The sequence below is a fragment of the Pholis gunnellus genome (assembly GCF_910591455.1).
Source record: "Pholis gunnellus genome assembly, chromosome: 14".
NCBI classification, from domain to species: Eukaryota; Metazoa; Chordata; class Actinopteri; order Perciformes; family Pholidae; genus Pholis; species Pholis gunnellus.
The window spans coordinates 5,947,999-5,971,407 of NC_136541.1; the positions used below are offsets into that span (position 1 = coordinate 5,947,999).

At 41.9% G+C, this 23,409-nt stretch overlaps 1 protein-coding gene across 1 annotated transcript; it reads left to right on the forward strand.

Moving 5' to 3' along the window:
* Window positions 1–3,001: 3,001 nt before the first annotated feature.
* wnt9a (wingless-type MMTV integration site family, member 9A) lies at window positions 3,002–23,409 on the forward strand (the record flags this gene model as incomplete). The annotated part of the gene is given in 5 exon segments (XM_079173733.1): window positions 3,002–3,043; window positions 3,047–3,207; window positions 15,809–16,068; window positions 16,363–16,625; window positions 19,133–23,409. Coding segments are annotated over 5 exon segments (1,278 nt in total). The 3' UTR covers window positions 19,685–23,409.

Below are 23,409 nucleotides of genomic sequence, written 5' to 3' on the forward strand. Positions count from 1 at the left end.
TCTCTTCAATTAGCTTATCATAGCACAAAGACTGGAAACAGAGGGTAATAGCCTGGCTCTGTTTGAACAAAACAAAATCCATCTACCAGCAACTCTAATGCTAAAGCTTTAACTTTTGTGTTTAAGTGTAAAACTGTCTGACACGTAACTTCATTTTACAGGCCACACATGCAGATGCACGCAATGATTTCAGGCCTTCATGTGCACTTGTGTGTTTCAATGAAGTCTTGAGAAATCAGCCTTGACCTCTTCATTCATATTATTTTAACATCTAAAGGAATTTTAAATGTTAAACCTTATTTAAATAATGACATACAGAGCATACATACATGGAATTGTACCCAAGCATTAGGAGCAATGGGCTGCTGTAAAGAAAACGGGAGCCACTTGGGGTTCAGTGTCTTGCTCAAGGACACTTCAACCTGTGCTGCCGGGGATCAAACCACCAATCTTGTTGCTTAAAGACGACCCTCTCTAACCCCTGAGCAACAGCCGCCCCAAAAGCCCCCAAAAGCAAATTATCCCCATTTTTTGCTGAGGATTAAATGATAAGATCAATAGCACTCTCTGTTAAATATGAAGCTTCAGCCAGCAGCTGGTTAACTTAGCTTAGCATAAAGACTGGAAGGGGTGGATATTGTTTGAGATTGGGAATGAATAGACGTCATCCCGAATCCTGGCAGGAGCGCTCCCCAGGTGTAGCTGAGAAAACCTGGACCCTTCCCAAATTCATATACCTCTCTCTCTCTCTTTACGTGCCAGAAATCAAGGTGTGTGCGGACACAAAAGATGTCAGTTGGTAGCTGAGCCACTGAAAGGTGTTTACACAGGAGTTAAGCAGGGTTGTCCCCGACTAAATACATTCTCAGCTGGCAGTCAGTGGATATTATTTACAAATCAAGAGGTCAACCGTCAACAAATCTGTAATACTGATTCTTACTTATTATGGCTGTCATGCTTGAGAGTGAACCTGTCAGGTCGGTGAAATATTCCTACGAATTGCTGTCATTTAACCGCCTAAGTCTATGTTTTAAAGTGATACATTTAAAGGATTTTAGTCATCTTTATTTGTGAAAGAATCCATTGCTAAAAGCTTTGCAACATTATATCTTCATGTCTGTATTTTACAATCGTGTAACGTTCTAGTGAGTTTGCATGTCAAACAATCTTTTCAGGGACAATAACTAACCGTTTGGGTAATCTCCAAATCTTATGCAATCAAATGCGAAGGAAGAGTAAATGTTTTTCAAGAGCAGGCCTGCCATAGCGATCAGATTACTCGTGAGAATGATTGATAGTTTGCCAATTGATTTATGGTGCTCAATAAGATATTTTTCATAGCGATTAAAGGTTTCATCTTTAGCTGTTGCAAAATTGCCGACAGTTATATTTGCGGATAAATTTGCTTTCTTCACTGTGAACTGCGGGTGAATTCCTGGTTGAGGAGAAGTGATCGCCGTGCCTCGCAAAAGGCAAGACCAGACTGATATTTAACTTCAACAGACAATCTTTAACCTAAACCGACTAAACAGGCAGCCTATTCTGTAGTGTATGATGCATTATTGACCGATGAAATCAACACAGATGTGACAATATATGGAGCATATATGAGTGGACTCGTTTGGCAAGGTCGAGAGTGAAAATAAGACAGTTTGCACTATAAACCTCTCCATAGCAGTGGTGGAAAAAGTATTAAGATAAGTCACTTAATAAGTCAAAATATCAATGCTGTATTGAAAGAAGAAATCCTGCATTTAAAACCTTGCTCGCTCACACTACTAACAGAAGTAGCTATTTGAGCAGAATGCACTTTAAAATTGCTAAATTCCAAATTCAGTGCATGGTTGAGGGATTGCCTCCACACGGCTCTCAACAGGGCAACAACTGAGCCGGCGGCTAGCAGCTAAAGGTGCTTACAGAGCAGTGCAAACATGCACACAGTGCTTACAGAGCTAACAGTGCTAACCAGAGAGGTAACTGGAGGGTGGGCGCTGTGTGCTTCGGTGACGTTCGCCGTGGGTCGGGGCAGCGTTATCAGCGGTCCAAAGTGGCATCGATTAGCTAGCCAGTGCGGTACAGACACAGGGACTCACATGCACTAACATACACCCTCAGCCAGACCGCCTACACGTAAACAAAGCACAGAGGAGCTCAGGTTACAGCACACACACACCTGTGGAGATTCTCTGCACCGGTAGACGTAACTCCACATTAGCAAATAGTTGTTTTTTGTGTGCTACATTAATGGTCTGAATTGGAATTTAGCATCTTTAAGTATCGAAAGTAAAACCACTTGTTATCAAGCAAAATAGCCACCGAATAAAATGTTTAGTCTACGGTTGTAGGTGGTTCGTCATTCATTTTTGACGATGGAAACAGCTGACAAAACCACTTTGACAAAAGGTCCTCTTGTGTTAAAATTGCTCCAGTATTTGCTGCGGAGCATTCAATCGTATCACATGCTCTTCTTCAGGAGATGCTGCCCTTATGCTGAGCTTGTTTTGACATACAGCCCATGTCAAACCTCCTCGTACAGTGAGAAGGCTACTTAATCACTATAGTGATGTAAACATACTTTCCACTGCTGCACAAAAATGAATCATTTTAAAATGCAAAGTCTAACATCTTTTCTTATTTCTTTGCCAATAGGGACGTCACTAGGTACAGTACATGGACTAGTATACATTGTATCCTGCTTCTGCTGGATTATACAAATTCAGGGTTTGCCATTCTGGAAATAAACTGTCACTGAGTGATGGTAAACAAGTATTTGATCATATACAGGCCAGCTCAGAGTGACCTCAGTCTGCACAAACACTGACGGTATGGTGCTTAAAACGCCCACAGAGGAGAAACTGTCATTCCAATCGTATAAATGAAGACAACTGAGAAGATTTATCTGTCTCAAACCTGAGAGAGAATTGTGAATCAACTCGGCTCTCTGTATGCGTTGCCATATTATTCTCTCTCTCTCTCTCCCCCTCTCTCTCTCTCTCTGCTGATGGGAGGAGCGCAGCGCAGCTCCTCTCTGTATAAGAAGTGTTGAACTTTCAACAAGGGATTTTACACAGCTACTCAGGAGAAACGAAATGATCTGCCCTGGAGCCGCAGCAAAATGCTGGATGGACACCTACTCCTGGGATGGTTAACGTTCACAGTTATAGTGTATCTTCTCAACTTGCCTGGACCAACCGCAGCATATTTCGGGTAAGAACAGATATGTCCATGATGCTGCTTTCATTGATTTGATTGGTTCCTGAATTACAAAGCAAGGTAACAACTTTTTTATTTCTCCTTCAAACTCACTGAAAACTTTTCTTGATCACAAGTTTTATTTAGCGAGACTTCAACAACAGTAATCGAATTATACTTGGATTCGTTGTATGAGTTGTTTTGATTGCACTGATATCTGCGGGTCAGTGAGGTGTCATTTGGCGGCGGTTGCGCAGCGCTCAGCGGCCTCGCAGCTGGTGGCTGCGGCAGGTTGTCTGCACATGATTTGGCCTCGCTGAAGCTGCTGACAATTAAATAAAGAAATAAAGTGTGACAAGCACGGTCAGCGAGTATCTTAGCAAGCCCAGAAACACAGCATCTATTATAGGTCGTTATACGCAGCCGCGGAGTAATGTTGGCCGAGGAGACTTCACCCCATTCTTTCCCTGACAATTGAGCCAGCGCCCGCTGTAAGTAACCCCTGGGCACGTTTGAATGGCAGGTAGCGGTCGAGTGATTATTTTGCTGAAACCCGTGTAAAATCATATTCTTGGTCGACTCTGAAAACAGCCGCGGAGCGAAAGGTGAGTGTATATGCCTCAGACTCCACAGCTGGTAACAATAAAGCAATCTGGTGGCCGAAACGTCTGCTCAGCTTGCACAGAAAATTCCCCCATCCAGCATAAACATCACACAACTCAAGCAGTTTTTTTTTTTTTTTTTCTTCTATTTTCTGCTGCCTCAATCAACTTTAAAACACACTTGGAACATGTGTTGGGAAATTTATTGGAATAATTTAGCGTTTCATGAATCATGTCATGTACACAATGATGTTTAATTTAGAAAAAGCACAAGGGTGTATATTTCAAAGTAAGTCATTCTCAGGGAACGCCTTGGATTTTAGGTGTAGCCCACTATGACCTCCACTTTAGAGTGCCTACTAATGCACTGAACTCCAGTTTGCCTATTCACATGACCTGCACTCTTAGTTATTTCTTCTGTCTCAGTTACAGAAGAACATTTACCCTGCAGGGAGGCCAAGGTCGTTCAAATGAGGTCAGTTTGTCAGGTGGAAGGGCAGCCATGTTTCACCTGGAACTGAATAGTTGTCACCCAGTGACAACTGACTGATTTGGAAACTGTCAGAACAAAATGTACCACGGTGGCATGGCATACTATACAGAAGCACGATCTTGGTGCTTTTCTGTATCTACAAATATCGGTGTTGATGGGTGCCGTTAGTGCTCCCCTGGAGTGCAGACATTGCACAGAGACAAAAGGCGCTCGGCTGTGGAGTGATGACACTTAAAACCTTTCCAGCAGAGTCAGATTTATGGCAGGTATGGGTGTTGTGCAGGATCCAGGAGGGTTAGTTAATCTGAGAACTGTGGTGGTGAATCTGCAAGAGAGGACGGGAAGTGTCTTCTGTTAGACACGTGTGTTAGACTTGTCGACTTGTTGAAGTGGGATCTACCTTCTCCTTGATAAGGTGGTGTAAAGTCTTACAAAATATAAAAGGATAAGCAATTTTGGGAGTACTGAATCATTTTCTAGATATCAAACTGTCTGAATTAACTTGATTGTTGTGATTAACACAGATTTTCACGTCTGGGTAAATGTTGTCGTCTTGGGTGTTGCACCGAAGTGTTCTCATCTGAGTGATGTAAACGTGCCGCACGGCACCTGTAATAGCTCTGTATGACGGAAATATCTCAGCCCTTCTCAGTAAAACGTCATCATCTGTAATGCACATGCACACGTCGAGTACATTCTCTGTCTCTGTCTTTTGGTTTCAGTTCCAAAGTTGCACTAGAAGGACAAATGTAACCCTGCTTTCTGTTTCTCTCTCCCTCCCTGTAGCAGTGTCGCCCTTGGCAGGCAGCATGTATTAAGGTTGACGTGCCAAATTGGCACTCACATCAGCCTTAATGGTCCTAATGGTAATGCATATTTACTCATTCAGTTAGCACTTGTTTTCAATTCCCTCTGTCAGTCTGTTCTCTATCTGTGGCCCGTGTAGCGCAGCGAGACATGTGCTATTGCGATACTCCCAGATTTATTATTCCGCGGCCCGGTGAGGATGGAATATGAATGAGTGTCAGTGAATGATTTAGCCCTGCAGCTGAGGAACATGAAACATAGTGAAAGAGCCTGCACAGGTGACACTGATACAAAATGTGACTGCCCCGCGGCCAACTTCTCAGAAACTCGACACCGGTGACACTCCGGCACAGTCCTGCTCGGCTTCAACTCACACAAACCTGTTCAAAAATATATTCCATGAGCACGAGGCATCCTCGGGCCTCTTGAGTACTGATTTACTCAAAATAGAGGGTCAATGTTGCATACCCAATTTCCAGAGTGCGGTGGATCGTAAGTGTAACATAAACACAATCTCTCCTGCTCATAGTCTGCGCGGCTGAGGGTGGGGTGGGATTCCTGGCGTAGTCAAGCACTCGCTTAAATTGTCATCCTTTGCCACAAGAATGTGAGCACTCATTTTCTTCCCCCCAGCCTGTTGTGGCAGGTGCTGGTTCTGCTAAATCCGTTATCATTAGAATTTGAATCGGTAGCATTTGCCGAGCTTTCGTTACTTGACTTAATAGGTTACAGCACCTTGATAAGAATGTTGTGTAAACTGTCGGAGAGGGAAGCGTTTGCTCAGTTGACCCCGTCGGGGCTCCGAGGGGTCCCTGAGACGACTGTCGGTTTAAATTTGAGTTTTGGTGAAAAGCATGTCATTCTGTAGTCTTGTAAACTTTGCTGAATGCGAGTCCTAACACTGAGTCAAGAGTTTTGTTTTTATTTAGTTCATGTGCGACATATACAGGAAGGCTGCCCACAGTAATGCTGCTGGGATTTACCAATCACAGAGACACCGCAGCATCCGGAAGAAGCAAATATAGTGGTTGCTATGACTTTTTAATCATCCTCAAAGAATCTATCGTCAGTTTGTTCCTGATGCCCTTTCAGATGGTATTAGTTTTCAGCACTCCATTAAGTGAGGCAGAATGCCAAAAACAACAGGATAACAAATGGGATGTGTGTACATTTACTGAGGAGGAAGGATTTTTCAGTTTGCAGCTGTAAAAGGTTTCATCACTGTGCTGAACTAGTTCCCGGTGTGTGTCGAACAGCAGCGTTTTCAAGTTTTAAAGTAGCCTCATATCTTTAGCTCCGGACAGAAATATTACAAGTTGTTTTTTAAGCGGCTCCTTGTAAACATTTCCTTTGGTTCCCTCGTCTGTCTCCCTTCCCGTCTTCTGGTTCGCCTGCCTCATGTGCGTGCCGGCATCCCTGCAGTGGTTTGTGGGGAGCTGCTGGGTGATTACCACTCATTAGGAGCAGCACAGTTAGTGTGGGCTCAGGCTGGCGATGCCTGGCAGACGGTGGTGGCGGGCGTCTCATTACCAGGCCTTAAGGACTGATTAGCCCTGACGTGCAGCAGGGTGGGGAGCACCGTTGATAGAGGTATTTCCCAACTTCATAGGATATCCTGTGGCTATAGCCACACCTCAAAGGGTATCACTTTACTGTGAGCCAAGAAGATAGGATTCTCTCAGCATTAGCGCTGTGACCGTGCAGCGTGGTGAGATCACGCAAACCTGGAGGCTTAGATAACGGACCGCATGGCCTCTGAAAAGAGAGAGCTTTGTTTTCTTTATATTTCTGTTTGATACATCAGGATTTGAGCTAAGCCATGCTTAGCTTCGGGTGCTCTGCTCTACAACGTTCCCGTGGAAAGGCCTGCTACGCCTGCGGATGCCACAGGGTGGTGCAGCGCCTTCCGAAAGTGCAGGATGGTCCTCAATCAGCACTTGGTAACCTTTTTTTGAGTAACAGTAGGAGAGTGGGAAATGAAATATGAAAACATCAGATGCAACGGCAGCCAAGTCTGTGTAAAAAAAAAAATATGTATTCAGGAAACAAAAATACTTCTACGTATGCTTAGTTGTGGTCGACCTGCATGACACGTTCGAAGTTTCTTTCAACTTCAGCTTACAGAGCAAAAAATTCCCTTTGCACAGAATATGATCTTCTCTAAACTAAGTAATGCACAGCGGTACTGTTTGTTTAACAGGTTGAATTATCAAGAACTACAGAGTGGTACACACCTTAATAGGTTTCAGTGGTATTTGTAGTGGGTTGTTATGGGGCTCATACTGTATAATAACATGGTACCCATGAATATCTTTGAAGATTACATGGTTTGGTAAGGCTTTTGAAATGTGTTTGGCTTTCTCACATCCTAAAAACGTTCAGTTCTAGTGTCATCAGCCTGCCGAGCAGACCGCAGCCAAGTAATATTTGATTTTAAAAGGACTGTCCCACCAGTCAGCTGTGCACTTCATTGGTGAGTAGTCAGAAGATATGGGAAGGAAACTCCCGTTGAAGGAAACTCTTGTTGGTAAAGCATGATGATCTTTGCAGATGGAGCTGGAGACATGGGCAATTTGCAAAACAGGAAAACTAATATAGGCTCAAGATACTTTTAGTGGTCAGACATTGATGAGATGATGCTAGTTAGTGCGACCGCTATGTCCTGTGTTTTCCATCCTTGACCACAGGCGTTTTCGCTGCCTGCTTTGTGGGGATATAAGAGACATGGCACTTCACATGTGTGCCAAGATTAGCAGATTGACAAACCCTCACTTAAGGCTTTGGTCTTCTAGAGAATAACTGTGCGTTTCTCATGTCTAACTCTGTTGTTTTTAGTCAATGTTGTCAGTTTAAAACGTGGCTTTCCGCAGCAGCCAAAATAAAATCCTGGTTTTGAATCTCATGCACCTGCAAAAATGAATAATTTCATAAAGGATGAAAGGAAGTTGATCGTACCTCAGAAACTGCAGGGTTAGACTTTTACTGCACTTAATCAGGACGTTCATCTTGCATAAACACAATCCTATAGAAGCCTGACCTGACATGCACTGAGGTACTTCACTCAAACGTGTCTGTGTTTGCCAAATGGGTGTTATTATATAGACTAAGGTTTACCTCAAAAGGCATATGTATCCATAAAGCCTGAGTATTAGTTTGAGAATGGACACAGTCAGAAGCACACTGACATGAATGGGCCTCGGCACGGCAGACGATCTACGCTGCGATTAACCTTGAAGGACTTTTGTTTCTCATTGAAAATGGCCCATTTGCATGACTTTCAACTGGTTGCTGCTGCTTTAATCATCAGTCAAATGTCAAGAGTCAACCTTTTCCCTCCAGGCGATAAATGAGCTGTGTGTACATGCACAGAAACTCATGCTACTGGAATATTGGCCAAGAGAGGCCAATTAACAACACTTTCCGTCTTTAACTTCGAAATGACTGTCAGTACACAAGCTTCAATTTGGCAGATAAAAAAAGTAAATCTATTTTGCATCTGGGTTCTGCAGGACTTTCAGGAAAAAAAACCCGTATCTTTCAGTAATAAGAGTAAATAACCGTGAATGAACTTAGCCACTTGTAGTTACTGAGGCATGAGTGATTGTTTTGTTTTTGAATTTTGCGGTTTTGACTTTGCATGCTTGGTTTATTCACAGGAGTGCTTTTGCCCAGTGCAACAGGAATGAACAAACCTGAGATCTCCAGTCTCTGCACACTTCTAGTCGGTTTTGCTCTCTCACCAAATTACCATAGTCTGGGTCTTGTGTCTGCATGTGCGAATCAGTGAGAGCCGAGAACAGTATGTGTGCCTGAACGTGTTTGGTGCGTCGGTGCGCTGGTACAGGGCTGCTCTGTGCCATGGTGTAGGCTAGAACAGGGGAGTCATGCGGACACTGCTGCATGCCCAATCTGTGCCAGTCACACAGTGACTATAACTGAGCTGCTGACCTTAGAAGCCTTGAGTTCTCACATAGCAGTTAAACCTCTTACCATGCCCCACACTCCCATTCCCAAACCCAGGTCCTGTAGTCCTACATCTCAGCTACTAGTGCTCGCATTCACGGATTAAAAAATTAGTGCTGAACAGTGACTCCCCCCCCCCCCCCCCCCTTTTTTTTTTTACAAATTGAAAGAAAGAATATGAAAAAGCTGAGTGAGAATACATTGACTTAAAAAAAAATATGCCTCATGCATCGTGTCATTCACATTTAAAATATCAAAAGGGTACATGCACAGGAACTCGACCCAATCAGCCAATTAGTGGGAGTAGCCTGATGCAGCCTATGTTGGTTGTAAATGACCAGAAGGGACAGCAGATGATATAACATTGGGTCATATCCTGTTAAGTCATACAAGATAGCGGACTTTCCCCTCTCACATTGGAAATGGTGGTGCTGGTAGATGTCGCATGACATCCCCACAATGCAGAAAGGCTCATTACTCAACTAATAATGACTTGCTAAGTCCCAGGCCAGTACCACTTTGCTTTCAAAGTCGTTTTGTCATGTTACTGTACTGTGTCAGCCACAGCTTGTTAGGAGTAGTCACAATACCCAGTGCTTTCAACCAGTGACTAATCTTATCTTAGCTTCATACGTAATCGTTTACTCTTTCCCCTATTTCTGGCTTTAATGACTCGGGGGCGGGGGGGGGTAAAGAACAGTGTCACTATGGCTGTTGGGGAGAAAATATCAGAGTTCAATGAATGCAGGATTTTGTCTCTTATAAACATTTTTGAGGCGGACAATAGCCTGGAGACTCCCTGTACCAGAGAGTCATTCGACACTGATTCATGGTTTCTTCAATTATTCACGTTTAAGCTGTGGAGCACACTGTCAGCTATAGTTAGAGTGGGCCGGAGGGAAAACGCCACACAAACTCACATTCCTACAACCTCTGGCATGGCCTGGCGTGATACACCAGATGGGACTTGGGCAGGGTGGTCTGAAGTTCATCCAACATTTCTGAGAAAAGAACACACTTTCCTCCCCCCCACCCCCCCCAAAAGGAGCATTTTAAACACTGAAGGCATGGAGGAAAAAGTGAACGAGAGAGAAGGAGATCAGCACTGGCGAGTTTAAATTCCTACAGAAAGTCAATGTTTGATTTCTAAGGAAAAAACGTACAGATTGCTATCAGGTGAGCATGGTAGTTTGTCTTCATGACAGCTGAACTGTTCCAGGACACATGTTCATGTCCGTCATTGTCTTGTGTAGGTTACGTTCTGAGACAGCGGTGGTTTTGTCTACAGGAGGCTTTGTTTTGAGCCAACAGCTGGACGGAATGATTGGCATTCGTTTAGAGTAATTGACCAGTGGGAATAGGGGAAGAAGGAAAAAGGGAAGAAGGAGGAGGAGGGGGGTAAGCTGTGATCTAGGAGACACCAGACCACACAACCTGCAAGTCCAGGCTGATGGAGAAGCTGTGGCTTTTGTGCTTTTTCTGCCTGGGCGCGTTCAGCCACGACTGACTCTTGTCGGTGTTGACTTAAGGTATTAAGTGCCTGTATGCATGTGCACATGCACACACGTGTAACGTTATATGGTGACTACACGTAGCCAGCAGCTATTTGAGGAGTGAAGATGATAAACAAACAATAGCTTATCTCCAAATTTGAAAAACAATACTGTACCAGAAAAATGTTTGCTTTGGTAACATGTGGTATTTTCAGCAGCACCAATGAGAGCCTATCTTTTTTAAATCTATTGATCTTGACATTATTGTAAGTATTGGTATTAAAAACCATGAATGTCTGCAGAAGTTACATAAATCTCTGATCTAAACAGGACAGCAACCACAGCCCGACCGATACTGAATTTATGAGAGTTGAAATTAAAAAGAAAAAAAGCTATGATACATTGGCCAATAACCATTTTTTAAGGCACAACAGTAAAACAGCTTTGCTAAGGATTCCATGTTTTTTTTTTCATTTTACATTTGAATAATAAACTCAGTACTCTCTGTTGGACAACAGAGGTAATGGTGACACCGTTTCGAAATGACCTCAGACATATCTGTACTTCAGTTTCTTTTGTTTTCTTGTGAGAATGTTTCTGTGGTCAGCTAAAATTGGCTGATATATAATCTCGTTTAAGACCAATTAACTCTCATTTAATTTCTAGGTTGGGAGATCTTTATAAAATGTGGAAAAATAGGGAAAAACTTGATATTCTTTGTCTGAACGAGAGTCCAAAGCCCAAAGATTCTGACTTTATAACGATATATAACAGAGCAGCAACGGTTCACATCTTTAAAAGCTGTAACCAGTGATGGTTAGATTGTTCGAATTGTTTTAGCATCTGATATTTGTAAAGTTTGCTGTTTTTGCTTTAGCCTCCTGAGTTTAATCTATACCACATGGACTTAGCCGCCTTTGTTTACATGTGGAGTATTTGAATAACACCATCAGTTACAAAGCTATGTGTGTTTGTAGCCTAAACACAGAGCAAGCAAATCAATTTGGCCAAGAAAGTTGAGGTAAGAGAAAAAATGCGTTTTGCCACTATCTAAGAGTTTAGGTATTATTACACCTCCTTAACTATTTACATACCAAACCAGTGAAGAATGAGCTGAATTACCAGCTGAGGGTCACTTCCAGGCCTGTAATGTAAAGCCAGAGAGGGAGTGATTATGGCGAAGTTCAGTGCTGGTCAATGATTTCCTCGAGGGATCGACTCGGAGGCTACGCGGTGTGAAACGAGCTGCTTTCACTGAACCCGCTGCGTTGGAAAATGTATATAAAGTAAATATCACGGGCGATGGGAGGTGCTGACGGGTAGAGAGAAAGGACTAAACAAACTCCGGTGTTACCAAGTGAAAGACAGTGGAGGAGGAGCAGCATGAGAGTTGGTCAGTGATGTCTGCGAGGAGTGTGTAGAGGCAAGTGTGTGAATGGAAAAAGCAAAGCTGAGCAAACATCAGCAAGAATCCCACCTCACGTTGGATAATAATGACTTTTATATGTTGGTGTTATATTCCACGTGTAATTGGTGTTGCTGTGCCAACACCTCAAACAAAAACACCTACAGAAAATGCTCCATGATGTGAAAACACAGTTGCATGTTTTTACTTTCATACGCAATGTTGCGGAGATACTGTGTAGGTCCCTGAGCTTCACTTACTCTTTAAATATGTGCCGTGATAAGCAACTGTGTTCTACATTCGTCACTACCTTCTAAGGCAACCCTTTATATAGCTTTTATAAGTTGTAATCTTAAGCTTTATTAATGGTAATAGATCATTCGTTAGTGCTTTATAGATCAGTTATTAGATAAACTCATTTTGGGTTGTGATTTTGTATTTATGTTATAAATGTTCAGCTGAAAGGGTTATCTGATTAATTGAATAGTCAATCAACAGAAAATTAATACTGTTTTCTGACATTTGATAAAGCAAACAATTATTACAATCTATTAATGGAAAAAAAAATGATCTGCAGATTCATCAATGAATGAAATCATGTGAGGCAGCCCTAACATGTTAGCAAATCATCCATTAATGAAATGGATTTGGTCCAGATCCAAAGAAGCCTTTTGCCAGTTTGACAACTAAAAAGAGTTGTTGTCAACGGCTTATAACGGATCTATAAAGCTTTAGTAAATTATTATCATCCCTTAATAATGCCATTGGTTACATTTTGTAAACCCTTAATGGTGCATCATCTGGAAGTGGATTTTCAATATGTTATAGAATAACTGAGTTGAGATGAAATGTGGTTTTGTTTTTACAATTTTTCTTCCTAAAAGTGTTTCACAGATTGGTAAATTAATTTTTCTGATTTAGCCACTGAGCTGTTTTCCAGTTCTCCTTTCCTCTAAGTAAGTTGAATGAGTTCATTCGTCGAATATCAAAAAAGTGCATCCAGTAAAAGATGATAGACAGACAGGAAAAAATGGAATCCGTTTACATCTGTGATACTATTTGACTATTTTCTGTTCTGCCACAGAGTGGAAACACACACAACAGCGAGCCCCGGCCAGTAGCTTCTCCTCTGGAGGCGTAAAGTGTTTCTCCCCTCCACACTTTGCCTCCCGGCTGTCTTTGTAACTAGCTAGAAATATGCCTTTGTGTTAAAAAAAAAAAAAAAAAAAAAGCCGCAGAGACAGTAGCGCCGAGATCAGTGTCATGTCATCTTTGGCCTCCCTCCAGCTCCGCTCACACCATCTTTTTTGTCTCAGACAGCCAGACGTCACACAGGCAGTTGAGGCCTGTCACTCTAATGATCTCTTGTTTTGGCAGACATGTGGCTCTTTGGAAAGATGTGACGCTGATACATGTTACTATGCATGCCTTACCGAGGAATGTGCACGTCATGTTATTGATATTGAGTAAATTCAGACCAACATTTGTTGGTTGGAGCTCTTTGCTAAGCCATATCCATATATTGTACAAATTCCAATGCGTATTTGCTTATCTTTTAAGTTGCATGCATGTGCAGTCGTAAACTGCTTCCTGGTGTGGTGTCAGTATAAAACATCTCTTGAATTCACATGATTTTTAATTCCCCACTGATCTTTCGATCCCTGACTGCTTGCCATAGAAATGTTGTGGAACGGTTGTCAGTCATAGGTAACATACCAGGTTAGCTGGATTTGTTTGTTTTGGCACTTTGAATATGTTTCCTTGGCATTGTTAGCATAGTGCGCTCTAACAAAACACGAGACAAATAAGAGGAAGATGTTATTCCCAGTGAGACGGTCCTCCCGCGTTGTGTATGCTTCGCTCTGCACACCTCAAACCATGCATTTGTTTTTACTCTCTAAGTGTGTTGCGAGAGCAATCTCCGTCAAGACCCAGCTTGCCAGGTTTCCATTTGAAAATCCATAGCTGTCAGACAAGTTAAGGAAAGGCAAACACACTTTGTAAAAAGGAAACCATTTGACCCAATCTGAAAGCAAATCCTGATGCCTCCTTTTAGAATTGACTGCTCGGATTTTCAACCAAATACGTGAATGCATCGTAAAGACGATATCGTATAGCATGTGTGAGCTATTAGGTCCATTGGTATGAAACTCAGACTCGAGGGGAAACATTTCAGTCAGTTATTGGACTTATTAAAGCAAACGTCTTGTTGAAGAACTCCTGTGACCTTCTGCTCGAGGCTGAAGTGAATATGAGTGGTGACAGAATCTTCTCTGAAAAACAGTAATGAAGTCAAAAATGTAAGTAATGAAGATCACCGATCAACACTTCTGCTCTATTGACGAAACCAGTGCAGACATCCAGCAGGTGCTCTGCACCTTTACGAAAATACCATAGAGTCATTTCTTTTACGCGGCTTGGCTAAATCCAACAACAATGTGTTTCCCATTTGCTGTGGTTACTCTTCACAGTCTTATAGTTGGACTTCTTTTATTTCATTTGGCTGTATGTACACTTTTTACATGCAAGAAGGGATGGACAGTCATTATTTCTGATTTAATAATGCTGTGATAAATGTTATGGACTGTATCCGTTACGACATTCATTTGCAAAACTTGGTTCTTCAATCCTTGTTTAGGGTCAGTTTTTACAAAGAAAATGTACCACTTCTTTCTACTTGAAAGCAAAAAGTCCCGCTTTTTATTAGTGCATCATTGGGCGAGGTGTCAATCGGTGCACAAAAGTGTCTTTTAAAATGTCCCATGTCTATCCCCAAAGGCACGTTGGCCAGACGACTTGTGCTTTTGTGAGTTCTGTAAATCCAGTTATTCTTCAGTTTCACTTTAACGGTGTAAAGGAGGCCAGAAATTCCACATAATGAACAACCACGGTGCCAATCCTGTCAGTTGATGTGACCAAAATGGTCACAGGCTGACAGTCATGTCCCCTGTGTGTGTTTATGAAAGTAATGCGCTGCTCTCCCCATCACAACCTCAGAACGCTGGTCGTCGGTTTTGCCAGCTATGTGGCAGTGCTCGCTTTGTGTGTTTTATATACGCTTCCCTTAAATAAACCGACGAAAGGAGTGCAAGTCTACCACATGTTCTCCATACCATGTTTAGAACTGAAACTTCTGCTTGTATTTCAGATGGATCGCAGCTTTAAGGTCCTGAATGCCGGACTTTTGTTACAGGGCTTCTATAATGAGAGTGTAAATCCTGCTGTGTGATCATGTTTAAATGCTGCTGTGAGTGACAACCCCCCCCCTCTCAGGATATGATATAAATATTAAACCAAGTCTCCGCTGGCTACTGTTTCACATGCTTGTGGTATGACTGTCAAGTTCACCGCATGCCATTGTTTAAAACATGTCCCCATACCAGTTGAGCTCTTCATTACTTCTACAAATTAGAATGGTATCTGAAATTCTCGATACTGAAGGCAGTGAGCTGCTGGTGCTGTGACTTTATTAGTGTGTGAGGTCTAAAAACGGGGGACAAAACGGTGTCGGGAACTTCTTATGAAAAGAAAGAACTCTTCCACCTCTGCAGAGAATTTGCTCTATACACAGACACGCCTGTGCTGGAGGTTGATCTCAATCTCCAGCAAATGTTGAATTCCCCTGAACATTAACCACCGAACAGCTGAATTCATTTGAACATTAACCAAACTTTTGAGCATTATATGCCCCAGCTGTGCTTCCTGTGCTGTTTATGTAGTATATCTTTGCAACTTATTGTTTGTCCAGGAAGGTCAGCATCCTGCACTTTATTGGAACCTTTTATCAAGATGAATCCACTCTCTGTGCAGCGGTTTTAACTGACCTGAGTGTGTCTGTGATCTTTCCGTCTAGGTTGACAGGTAATGAACCGTTGTCTATCCTGCCACTGAACTCTCTACCGGAGGAGAACGTGGGCAGGGCCCACTACAAGCTGTGCGACCGGCTGAAACTGGAAAAGAAGCAGCGCAGGATGTGTAGACGAGACCCGGGCGTGGCGGAGACCCTGAGAGAGGCCATCACCATGAGCGCCCTAGAATGCCAGTACCAATTCCGCTTTGAGAGGTGGAACTGCACCTTAGAGGGGCGCCACCGAGCCAACATCCTAAAGAGAGGTATGCTTTTGTTTCAAAGAAGCAATATATGACATCCAGATCATTAATATAGCGGCAAACAAGCATTATCTAGTTGATCTATGTCTACCTGGGCAGAGAAAGCTGAGCCGTTGAGAGGCAATCAAAATGCTTCCAATCACTCCGATATTGCACACTGATGATAACTGAAACAGTTCTTTAAATGAAAAATAGAATTAAAAGAGCACTTTGAGAGATTGATGGTGCACAAAACTCTTTTGAACCTGCTCTATTTTCCCGCCTCTCATTTGTCACTTTTCAATGTGCTTTTTCCAGGATTTAAAGAGACCGCCTTCTTGTATGCCATCTCCTCGGCCGGCCTGACCCACGCGATGGCCAAAGCTTGCAGTGCGGGACGCATGGAGCGCTGCACGTGTGACGAGGCCCCGGACCTGGAGAACCGCAAGGCCTGGCAGTGGGGAGGCTGCGGAGACAACCTCAAATACGCAAACAAGTTTGTCAAGGACTTCCTGGGCAAACGCTCCAACAAGGACCTGCGTGCACGCGTGGACATGCACAACACAAACGTGGGCATGAAGGTAAGAGTGAGAAGATGGCGATGGTTTATTGATGGGGTGCTTGACTGATATTACTCAAAGTAATTTTAACAATAATGGGAAGTACTACTCAGCCTGTGAAAATGATGACATAACTTTCACTTAAAGCTGCTCTAATAGATATTTTAATCTTTCTTTGTTTAATCTCGTAAAAGCAAAACCAGAGACTAAAAGTCAGAATCTCGGCCTCTGCCAGATTGATTTTGACAGCTCTTGCTTTAATCCATCTCTCGAGTCCCAAAACGTAATTAATGGAAGTGCAATACTTAATTTTTGGAATGGCCCTTTAAGTTGCCTTCTCAATTCACTCCTTCATAATTATCATAGTTTGTCTGTGACTTTGACAGAAACAGTATTTTACCAGCTCATAATTTGACTAAAACATTAAACCGTGACTTATCAGGGATGTTAAACTTAAGGGAGGTTCATTCAGAAGAAAGAAATATTATAGCAGTCTGTCATGTTAATTTGCCTTTTATTAAAGTAATAATTTCAAAGCAAAGAATCAAACACAGTTTCATATAACACACACATGAGGCCAACCAGGACACACTCATCAAGAATGAATGAGGTCAGAGTTCATTTGGAGTCACAGACAGTATTCAAACAGAAACGTTGGCTGCTCTCTTGAATCAGTGAAACGGTGGGAAAACTGTGATAATATCATAGTGCTGTGCAAATATATATATATATATATATATATATATATATATATATATATATATATATATATATATATATATATGACAAACATGAAGTGCCAAGTCATTGCGCCTTATCCCGGATATACTGTCCTACTATATCTTTGGTTTTGCTTTGAAATGCTGCAGTTTAAACATTACAGCGCTGGTAAATGACTGCTGTCCAAAACAAAACACACTGTCCAAATATATGGTCAGAATAACCAAAGTGGATAGAGTTATACACTGAAACAAAATAGTGTAGAGTATCATGTATCTCCAAGAAACCTGGAGAAAACCCTAAAGTGATTAAAGTAATTGCCACCGTACATTTGGGGAAATATAAAAGTGCTCATTAGTCAATATTTGCTTTTCTCTCCCAGATTAGATAGGCAGCATCTCACATTTGTGCTCTGGCACAATTCAGTGACCGTTTGTGGTTAGCAAATATTGTTATTTCATCTTGGAAGTGTTTTTAATAGTAAAATAAAAAGAGGGAATGGTCTTAACCTGTCAGGCCAAAGCAAATTTAATGTCTGGAATAAGTTTCTTTCACTCGGCTTTTCTCATTCTGTAGCCATTTTCATCTTGCTTTCAAAATGAGTTATAGCAGAAGCACACTTCCCAAATGTTCGCAGACACAAAACTCTCCCAAAAGACCAATGCAGGCTCTTCCTTTTCAGCTTGGCTCTCCGCAATCCAATGTCACAGGAGATTTCATTTGTGATAAAAGATTTACAACATTGTTTTTGCTCTTTTTTTTTTGTGTGATTTTCACATGTAGTGAGGTAAACCGCAGTTGTTCGGGATTAATTCCCACATGGAGGATGGAGCTGGAATGTGCTAGCCTCTGCATCCCCCCCGACATTTAAAAGCTGACCTATCAAGATTTTCTTGACCTGCTGGTGTGATGAATATGCGCTTCCTGTTCCCCGATCTCTTTCACAGTCTGAGAAAAGAACTGTAGATGCTATCCAAACTCTAGGACAATGTGTTAATGTCATTGATTTTCGCACACACACTGCTTTTACTTTGTGGTTGACGCTGAAGTAAACTTTGGCTGACTGCGAAAAGGTCAAGTAGCAATAAAATAACGCGTTTGTGGTCACTTTTGCTGACGATCTCCTTGTTTCACTTGCAATTATACGATTTTATACACAGACCGTGTTAACTATTCTTTCTCCCTCTAACTGTTTGCATGACTTATTATCTGGATAATAAGTTAAGGACATAATTACCACACTAGAAGATTGGGTTCATCAACTCTAGGTTTAGTAAACACATTGAGAGGAATAGCGCCCAGCATCTACATGCAAGTCTCTTCTTTACAATGTCTGAATAGGATAGACTGTTTGAGAGTACTTCTCTTCGCAATATCTTTCCCTCACTTATCGTGATAACAGTTGTGGCCTTTGATCAAAATGTCATCCTTGGTTATCATAAAAAAAATCAATCTTCCCACCAGCTAATATTCTTTTGCTCTTTTGTTCGCAGGCTTAGACAAAGTGCAATATTGTTCTCCTTCTGAATTATGTTAATTGTAGTTACATAGCAATATGTGAAGCCTCTGTTTTTTCCCTTTTATTGTGGTATCAAAGAGACCAGTGAATTTACTAATTTGCTGTGGTGTCTTTACATTCCTCTCAAACCACTGCGCTCCACCCTCAGCGTCTAATTGTGAGCATATTTGGGTAATTTGGCTCTTTGAAAGGCTGCTTACTAAACAAAGGCTCATTAAATGACATGGCTTTCATCACATTCCTTCACTATTGCATGGCAGTTAACAGTATTTCATTGTCTCTGAACCAGGTAATCAAGGCCGGAGTGGAGACCACTTGCAAATGCCACGGCGTCTCCGGCTCCTGCACCGTCCAGACCTGCTGGAGGCAGCTCCTGCCCTTCCACGAGATCGGCAAGCAGCTGAAGCAGCGCTACGAGACCTCCATTAAGGTCGGCAGCTCCACCAATGAGGCCACGGGGGAGGGAGAGATCTCCACGGGCCGGAGCCAGCAACAGCAGCAGCAGCAGCAGCAGCAGCAGCAGCAACAACAGCAGCAGCAACAACAGCAGCAACAGCAGCAACAGCCCCAGCCTGGCCTGAACGATCAGATCCCTCGCACTATGGACTTGCTCCACATCGAGGACTCGCCCAGTTTCTGTAGACCCAGCAAGTACTCGTCAGGCACGGCGGCCCGTAAGTGCTACAAGGACAAGAACTGCGACGCTATCTGCTGCGGGCGAGGCCATAACACTCAAAGCAGGGAAGTGACCCGGCCCTGCCAGTGCCAGGTGCGCTGGTGCTGCTACGTCGAATGCAAGCAGTGCACACAGAGAGAGGAGGTCTACACCTGCAAAGGGTAAACCGGTGACCTGTCGGCCCCTACGATCAGTGGAGCAAGTGAAAGATGGTGGTGTTGAAGGGGAGTGGCTGTCTTGTTCTCAAACAAGGTTCTGCTTCCACTGTCGGAACAGTGTTCTGCAAACAAAAGAGGAGCGAGCCGATGGAGAAGCAATAAGCACTTTGAGGGATTTCTGTGGGTTGGGCTTCAGAGGACCTGTGGCCCCCCGTGTCTGGGGTTTGCAGATAAAAAAAACCTTCTCAGACAACTGGGAAAACATCTCAAGCTTCTTTTTTTTTAAATCACAACTTTGCCTTGAAGAGAGAAGATTTTATTTTCCCATTTAATAAAAAAAAAAAAAAATCCAGTATCATCTTTTTACAAAAAAATCTGAGATTAGCGTCCAGCTAATGAGGATCGAACACATGGACAGGAACACCATCAGACTGGATTCTGGGGTCAAAGAACAATGGTGTGTGTGTGTGTGTGTTGGTCATTCTTTGTGTTTTTTTGTGAGCACTTGATAGATAGTGAGGGGGGGTTCGAATGACGACTTTTATGGCAATGAAAACCATATTCAGAGACTGCTAAAAAGAAAAGAAAAAAAAAGACAGGGTGTAAGATTTACTTTACACGCACATATTTACACTCACGCACACATTGTGTGTTTGCATATGTATATAAATAAATTCAGTTATATTGTAATGATATTATACAAGCCACTTATCTAACTATGTTAAAACAAACCACTAACCACACAAATGTTTTGTTGTTTGTGTGCTCTCGCTCGTTTTTCTTCTTGATTCATGTTGACAAGGCCCTTTGGAAAGCAGCACACTTGCGTCAGTCGTCTTGCTGTGGATAATTTATAGATCCTTTGGGACTACTCCTTCACAGGGAGAGAAAAATCTTTTTTTTGGTATTAATATAATATGAAGCTGTTAGTAAATGCATTAACAGAAAATAACTAAACCTTTCAGTTTAGGCTATTCTCGGCCTTGAGCGAACCAGTGTTCAGGGAATAACTTAAACCACTATAACTATTTGGATTAAATAGGAGAGAAATCGTGCAAAGACAAGTAATATCCAAGTGGAGATGACAGTGGCCTTTTTATGACGGCCAACATCATTGCAACAGGTGATCACCAGCAAGCAATCCACGTGTGACTCGCATCAGACATTGTTTTTTTTGCTCTGCAGAGCTTAAATCTTTTTATGTTTTGTTTAAGTTTTAATACTTTGAAGTTGTAAAGAAAACTGTGGAGAACTGGAGGAATGTAGCCCCCTACCATTTCACATCCTTCTTTCCTCTTCAGCTGCCACGATTTGATTGAGCCATATTCAACACATGTAGACACGTACAGTGGGAGCTGCATCGGTCAGTCCAAACAGTACGGCGCAACCGAGACGGAAATCTAACTTGACGTGTCTGCAGAATTGCTCGAGTGAAGATGAATGTGCAAGTCTCATAGCTAATGTAAACATATTTTATAAGACTAACATTTGTGTAATGTTTGGCAAATTGATGTCTATATGCAAATATTGGGGTTTTGCAAATCAGGTCTCTTCATTCAGACGTCAGTGAAATTGTTATAATACATGGGTTAATTTTTTCAGATTGTTGACGTGACACCGTTGACACAATGCAGCATACTGAACCCTGCCGTGCAACTCCAGTGACGGTTTAAAGGAACAGTTTGATGTTTTGGGAAATACTCTTATTCACTTCCTCGAGTTAGATTACTGATACTGCTCTCATGTTTAAGGCTACGGTCATTAAGATCTGTTCATCATAAAGACTGGAAACCTAAATTATAACATGCTAATCAGTGAACTTTAGGGATGCTGGTTGGCCGATTTTGTTTCCTGTCTCTATGCTATGCTAAGCTAACTGGCTGCTTGCCGTAGTTTCATATTTATTTGACATATATGAGAGTCGTATTGATGTTCTCATCGAATTATCAGCAAGAAAGTGAGTAAGCGTACTTGTCAATCTAAAATGTCAAACCATTGCTTTAAGACACAATGAAATCAAAGGTTTATTTTATGAGAAATGTCTCTGAACACGCAAACAATGCAGACAATATTATGCCATTGTATTCTCAGCACTTCGCCTCTGGGAACATTCTGTTATATACTATAAGTTATGACTTGTTTTAGATGGGTGTGAATTAACTACTGAGTGAGGGACCCAGCTTTGTACTATAGCACCATTCACGCACTGAAGCCCAAAAGCCCTTTAAAGTATTTTAAGATCTGTATTTATAGATGCAGTGCAGTTCAGATTTTTGTTTCTTTATAAAAAAAAAAAAAAAAAATGTAAATAGCAAAGGTTTCTTCTCCTGTGGTATAGAGACAAAAGTGAGGCACATGTTCAACTCTCACAAGCAACTGTAACATAAATTGGTAGCATTAGGAATGTTGGGCTGAGACGTTTGTGGAAACAGCACACAGCTGCTGTAACAAGATGGTTACAGATTGTAATCAGCGATGCAGCACCATTGCCAACCATCCTTAACAGCGGCTCTTACCTTTTTTAACAGATGGTTTAGTCTGTAAAGATGATTATCACACCGTCCTCGACAGCAGTATCGTGCTTCAGGTAGAGAGCCTCGTATGGCTTATTTGTCCGGAGGAGATGGAATTCCTAGCATTTTGATATGAGGAGGCATGCCAAATAAAGACTGGTCAAAACATATACATAGAACTTTGCACGCAACACGGAAACCATAATAGCTATGCGGAGACCTGAAGCATAAATGCCAGCTTCCCACAACTTTCGTGTGTGTGCGTTCACCACACACACACACACACACACACACACACTCCTTGGCCCAAACGCGCTGAGGTTCTCTACCATTGAGCAGATTCAAATCAGGCATGACAGGAATACCATATGCACACCGAGTGCATTTTTGTTTATAGATTGTACATAGACCTAAAAATGTCTCCCGAAGAGAGGAGCATGATGCAGCAGCCAATTGGTTTTTGGATGTCACAGTCGTCCATATTCTCAAATCCAAAACTCTGCTCACTGTTTAGTCGTCGGTGGATCATGTACAAAATTCTGTTTTGTAGAAAAAAAATTAAAAGATAAATTATTTTTAAATATATTATGAGCATGTGTTTAGTGTACATAACGTCAAAGTCTAAATTGATTTTATATCCTGTATTTTTTACTCTGTTTTTCTTTAGGGTGTTTGTTCCTTTTTTGGGGTGGAGGCTTCGAGAAGCAGTGTATACTTTAAGCATATTTCATGTCGTATCTCATCATTCTCGGTTATCTAAGCACTAACAAATCCTAACATTTAGAATCAGCTCACCTTTAGCTGTCTTTTATTCACGCGCACGATGATCAAGACACGTTTTTTTGAGAGTATTCAAACAAAATCACAGTCATCAACAATATTTCTTTAGAGGATTTGATCTGTTTGTATAATCGACTATTTTTGTGAAAAGACTTTGTAACGGTTATCTCCATACGATGCAGTATAAACACATGATTGCATCAGCGTAGACTAGTTTATACTCACCTTTGGATCACTTTACATGTACATGTACTTTTTGTTAGGATTTGTGCTGTGCTTGTAAAACAAAGATAAAACACATCAACCATGTATTGCCCTTTGTGATGATACTACACCAGCAAAGCTTTGTCCATGTTCACGTATTCATGTCTTATGGGAACCCTAAATTATTTTCCTCTACCTCATGTGTATAGCTTGTAGGTATAAACAGATCACAAAT